Source organism: Olea europaea, chromosome 12, assembly GCF_002742605.1.
Source record: "Olea europaea var. sylvestris chromosome 12, O_europaea_v1, whole genome shotgun sequence".
In the NCBI taxonomy this organism is placed as follows: domain Eukaryota; kingdom Viridiplantae; phylum Streptophyta; class Magnoliopsida; order Lamiales; family Oleaceae; genus Olea; species Olea europaea.
In genome coordinates this window covers 29491585-29496919 of record NC_036248.1, presented here as the reverse complement: position 1 = coordinate 29496919, position 5335 = coordinate 29491585, and the positions used below count along the sequence as shown (strand labels likewise).

At 31.8% G+C, this 5335-nt stretch overlaps 1 protein-coding gene across 3 annotated transcripts in view; it reads right to left on the bottom strand.

The window, feature by feature from the left end:
• Positions 1-4877: 4877 nt before the first annotated feature.
• The window catches only part of LOC111406346 (ATP-citrate synthase alpha chain protein 1-like), a 6679-nt gene continuing 6221 nt past the window's right edge, over positions 4878-5335 (bottom strand). The window contains exons 13-14 of one of the 3 annotated variants that reach the window (XM_023035748.1): positions 5255-5322; positions 4878-5135 (exon numbers count right to left, since the gene is read on the bottom strand). In XM_023035748.1, the coding sequence (XP_022891516.1) occupies positions 5064-5135; positions 5255-5322 (140 nt within the window). In that variant the 3' untranslated portion in view covers positions 4878-5063. Of the gene's footprint in view, positions 5136-5227; positions 5323-5335 lie in introns of those variants that run through there. The other 2 variants (XM_023035749.1, XM_023035750.1) reach the window with 2 other exon arrangements.

The window sequence follows — 5335 nt, the reverse complement described above, 5'->3', positions numbered from 1 at the left end:
ATTTAAAAAAAAAAAAAAAAAATATTTTTTTTTTTTTTTTTTTTTTTGGTGTTTTGAGGTGGTGTTGTGGTGATTCTCAAAATTTTAAAAAAAAAAATTATTTTTTTTTGTTTTGAGAAACTAACAAAAAGAACGCATTTTCAAGAATTTCAAAACAAAAACTCAAAATACAAAACTCAAAATGAATTCAAAACTCAAAACACAAAACTGAAATACAAAGAGAACACCCCCTAAATGTTTCAAACAATTCATGAAGGGAAGCACTAATTTGACTGATTATTAATTTAGGTCAGAAATTTATGGTTGGATATCATCAAGTTTGAGTATTTGTTCAATTACCCCTAGAAGATCTATTTGTATAACATTTATTAGCAAATTAATTTTATTTCTTCGATTTAATTTTACTTAAAGTATATTTTCTCATGTAGGTGCAACAAATTTGGTTGGTAGTATTTTGGTCCTTTTGTACAACACGATAATTGGGTAAAATGTAGAGATACACTATTATTATTGTTGCAGTCTATAATTGAATTCTTAGGTGATTTAATAGTTTTATTATTGTTTATTCAAATTCATGAAATGATATAGTGTGCTGAATTAACTAAAGAGAATTGATTTGAACTTGAAAGAGTTAAATTGATTTGATTAGCGAATTAGACAGAATATAAGTTTAGAAATTGAACTTGAGAGGCAAGACTTATAAAGATGTGATATGTAACGTGAAATCGTGAGTCACAACGCTTTAACTACAATATGTTATCTCATAATCATAACAATTCAAAGAAAACACTTTCATTTAATTACTTCTAATATTTGTTTTAAACAGAACTTTGCCTTCAATTCTGTTTTAGTCAAATAAAGAGTGTGATTGTTTATATTAATATTTGAATAAAATAGTCTATGTAGGACGAGAATCCAGGTTCTTTAGGTCCATTTTACCATGTATTTAGTTAACATCGTACACTTAAATTTTATGTAAACAAGTATTTGGCACCACTATCCAGGATCGAACCCAAGTTACCCATGTGATAGTCACCCATGTGATAGGCCGATCCTCCAATTGCTCTCTTAATGCTTCTCATCAATTCCAAGTCGTTAGTATTCAATTGCTTCAAACCAACTTCAATTAAACTCAAAATCATCCCTTTTGCTTTAAGTACCTCCAAAGTTGAGTTTTATCTACGAAAGTATACACTAAATTAAGTAGAAATTTGATAATTTATAAATATATATCAAGTTTATAAACAATTATCAATATATAAAATAAACTTATCGAACATCATTAAACTTAATCCTTTGTTTTTGTTGAGCAAGATTATCTGCTCAAACACCAAAAAAAATTAAAAATAAAAATCAATTCATTAGATAGCTTATCCAATTTGTCTCAGATTTTGAAACTACTCAGACAATTCATAAAATGCTTCTAAGTAATGCTACCAAAATTAATTTTCACTTATTCGATAATCAATTAAAAGGTCACAAATTATCTAAGTAATGCTATCAAAATTAATTTTCACATATTCGATAATCAATTAAAAGGTCACAAATTATCGTGATCGCGATATTGTCGCTCATCCATGTTGTGCAGTGTGGCTAGGATCTCACCTTATCTATCTCGCAACCGTCAAATCTAACTAGTGTGCCCCAATAAAATCATCTACATGGACTCCAATATTGGCTCGAAATTGACTGTACCACAATGTTGGATCATCAACGGAATCACCGAGGCCTCAATTTCAACCGGTGCCTCATCGTTAATCAGAGTGTCCTCCTCTTTTTCATCTTCATCTTTGTCTTCCTCCATTGCCAGTTGACAAGTGTATTTTATACACTTATTTGAACCATTATATGCGATTAATTATAATTAATGTTGACTACTTATGGCTTAATTAGGTAATAATTATGTTCGTTAGGTAAAACTTAAGGCATATTAGGTGAATTGAAAGAAAAGAATCGCAGAAAGGGGCGAAAAATGAAGAAATACAAAGTTCAGGACCAAATTATAAATATTCAGTAGTTGATTCAGACCACAATATGATAACTAAAGATTACTATGAATCAATTGGATGCAATTAAAAGTCAAAAAGGAGTGAAAATACAGTCAATGGATTTTCACAAATCAATTTTCAACTGCACAAATCATATTCCAGATTCATAGTCGAAGGTCCCATTTTTGGAATATTGAACATTTGAATTGAAGAAATTCTATTTTTATTAGAATTGTAGTCTTTTGAGTTAACTTTCCAACGCACTTTCAATCACCTCAATCAGATATCAAACGAGAAAATTATGATCAAAATTCTTGTTTTCTTGATTAATTTTGCATACTCATTATATTATTTAATTGTTTGGCCACAATTAGATAATTAATTTATTGTTGTAATGTTGAGAGACTCATAATAAGTTTAGAATGCGATAAAATTAACATATATGCAATAGATGTTAGAAATAATATTTATCGCGGGTGCAATAATATAGATAATATAAAATTTAATGTATTCTAATTATAAGAAATCGGGTTAAGACTAGATTCGGATCGTGATTATAGTAGACTTATTTGTTTTGGAAAAGAAAGTTAAATACATTAACTTTATCAATTATCAAGAATGCATGAATGAAACTAAATTTACAAATTGAGAATTAAAATAGATAACAATAGGCGGACTCTAAATCCAATACAATCATCCATAATTTTATATAAATCCAAGTTTTTACATATTTCGTAGAATAATTNTAACAATAGGCGGACTCTAAATCCAATACAATCATCCATAATTTTATATAAATCCAAGTTTTTACATATTTCGTAGAATAATTTGCAATAAATAAAATCAAAATCTCGTTTGTGTAATATAATTCGAGTTCCATATATAACTAGTAAACTTAAATTGAATTTATTCCCTGTGGAACGATATTCTTAACTCATTAAATTTTTTACTTGTTAAAGATCTCGTACGCTTACGAAATTTTGCCGAAAACTAGCCTTGCTTCGTTCTTGAGCCTTCTCACATGCCCTACTAACTGTCTCATGGTTGTAAGGTGAAGAATGGGCATTCTTTTCTTGTCAATCTTTGATCGGCTCATTAGAACCTTAGCTTTCTTGCAAAGAGCCGAAATAAGCCTTAGTGTCCACCTGGTTCTCTCAAAAGAATTAGGTACAGTGAGCCACTTGGTAAAAACCTGTTGAGACCTATACCTTCTATGGATAAGCCTCCTACTCTTAAGTTGAAGCCATTGTCGTCTCACCTTTATCACGCCTACCTAGGTGAATCTATTACTGTGTTGTATGATATGAAAGAGTTGGAGGAAGATAAATTGCTCAAGGTATATAGAGAACACAATCATTGGATGGACCATAGCGGACATTCAAGGAATTATGCTTATCTCTTTGCATGCACAAATCCTCATGGAGGACATTTATAAGCCATCAGCAGAGAGCCAATGCAATTGAATTTAACGTTGAAGGAAGTGGTCAGAGCTAAAGTTCTAAAATTGCTAAATGTGGATATAATCAATCATATCTTAGAAAGCTCGTGGGTGAGTCCAATTCATGCAGCACATAAAAGAGAAATAATTACAATTGAGAAGAATGGGAATAATGAGCTTCTTCCGATGGAGTTTGCATTGATTATTGAAAGCTTAATAATGCTAAAAGGAAAGCTTACTTTCCATTATCCTTTTATTAATCAAATGTGTGAACAGATGGCAAGTCACTACCATTATTTCTTCTTGAATGGCACTCGGGATGTACTCAGAGTCCGATTACGCTAGAGGGTCAGGAAAAAACTGCAATCACGTGTACGAGGCATTTTGGATAATGCCTTTAGGCTTATGCAATGTACTTGCTACTTTTCAATGTTGCATGATGGCCTTATTCTCTATGGTAGAACGTTATATAGAAGTACTTATGAATGATTTTCAGTCTTTGGAGATTCTTCTAGTAATTGCTTGAAACACGTACATAAGGTGTTGCAATGATGTGAGGAGACAGAAAATTGTCACTTCATGGTGATAGAAATGATAGTCTTAAGCCATTAAATTTTAACTTGGGGGATAGAAGTTGACAAAGCAAAAATAAAGCGATTGAGAAATTGTAACCACCCAAGTTCAATGATGGGAATAAGAAGCTTTTTGGGACAAGCATGTTTTTACAAGGGTTTCATCAAAAGACTTCTCTAAAATTACAAAGCCTTTGTGTAGCCTCCTGGAGAAGGATGCATCGTTTTACTTTCTTGATGAATGTCTAACACACTGAAAAAGAAACTGATAACTGCATCAGTTATAGTTGCGCCGATTTGAATTTTTCCATTTGAACTAGTGTGATGCCATAGTGCCTACCCAGTGTCTGCAATGCTTGAACATCGTGAACAAAAAATTCTTCATCTTATATATGATGATAGTAAAACATTGATCGATGACTATTGAGAAGGATATGTTAGCTGTAGTCTTTACATTTAACAGATTATGTTCGGAGCCTATCAGATCAAAGATATTAGTCTACACTGATCGCTCGACATTGAAGTATCTGTTTGAGAAAAAAGATGGCAAACTCAGATTGATTCATTAGGTCTTATTGCTATGAGAGTTTGACATTGAGATACATGATAATAAGGGGATAGAAAATCAAATAACAGATCATTTATCAAGGCTTGAGCAAACACAAGCTGATGAGGTAGAAATAAATGAAGTGTTCTCTAATGAACATATCATGAAAATGGAGACATCGTGGTATGCTCACATTGTTAATTATTTAGTCAACCAAAATGTGCTTCACGAATTCTTTTATCAGCAAAAGGAAATTTAAATTTCGTTCATAATGTTCTCCAATTCTATAATATTATGTATCAAACATGTTCTCTTATTGGATTGACCACAAGTAAAGAGGAAATGAAGTAAGCATTTCATTAGAAAACTGAGAAAGAATAACAAGCTTAGATAACATAAGGCTTATTTATGTCAAATTCAAATACGTTTTTGAATTCCCTTCGTATTTGGGGTACAAAAATGGCGAAACGCATTGGAAAAAGATGTCACAAAAGAGTTTGTAACCGGAGACGGTAGCTTTATGCAGCAGCAGTAATGCACTCAATTGCCTGTTTGCATATGCCAGTCATGGTTGCTTCAGGTCCATACACCTGCAACAGAGATAAAATCAGTTCCAATGCTCCTCTTTCTTTGAGAGTGAACATAATTTTTTTGCTCCACTTTAACATTTGAGAGTCTTTTAGGTTAAACTATGTATTTATAATCGTACCTCAATAGGAAGGCCGATTTCTTCTGCAAGAGATCTCATTTTCGCAAGTCCCTTTTGGTAATTAGGACCTCCTCTTCGGAC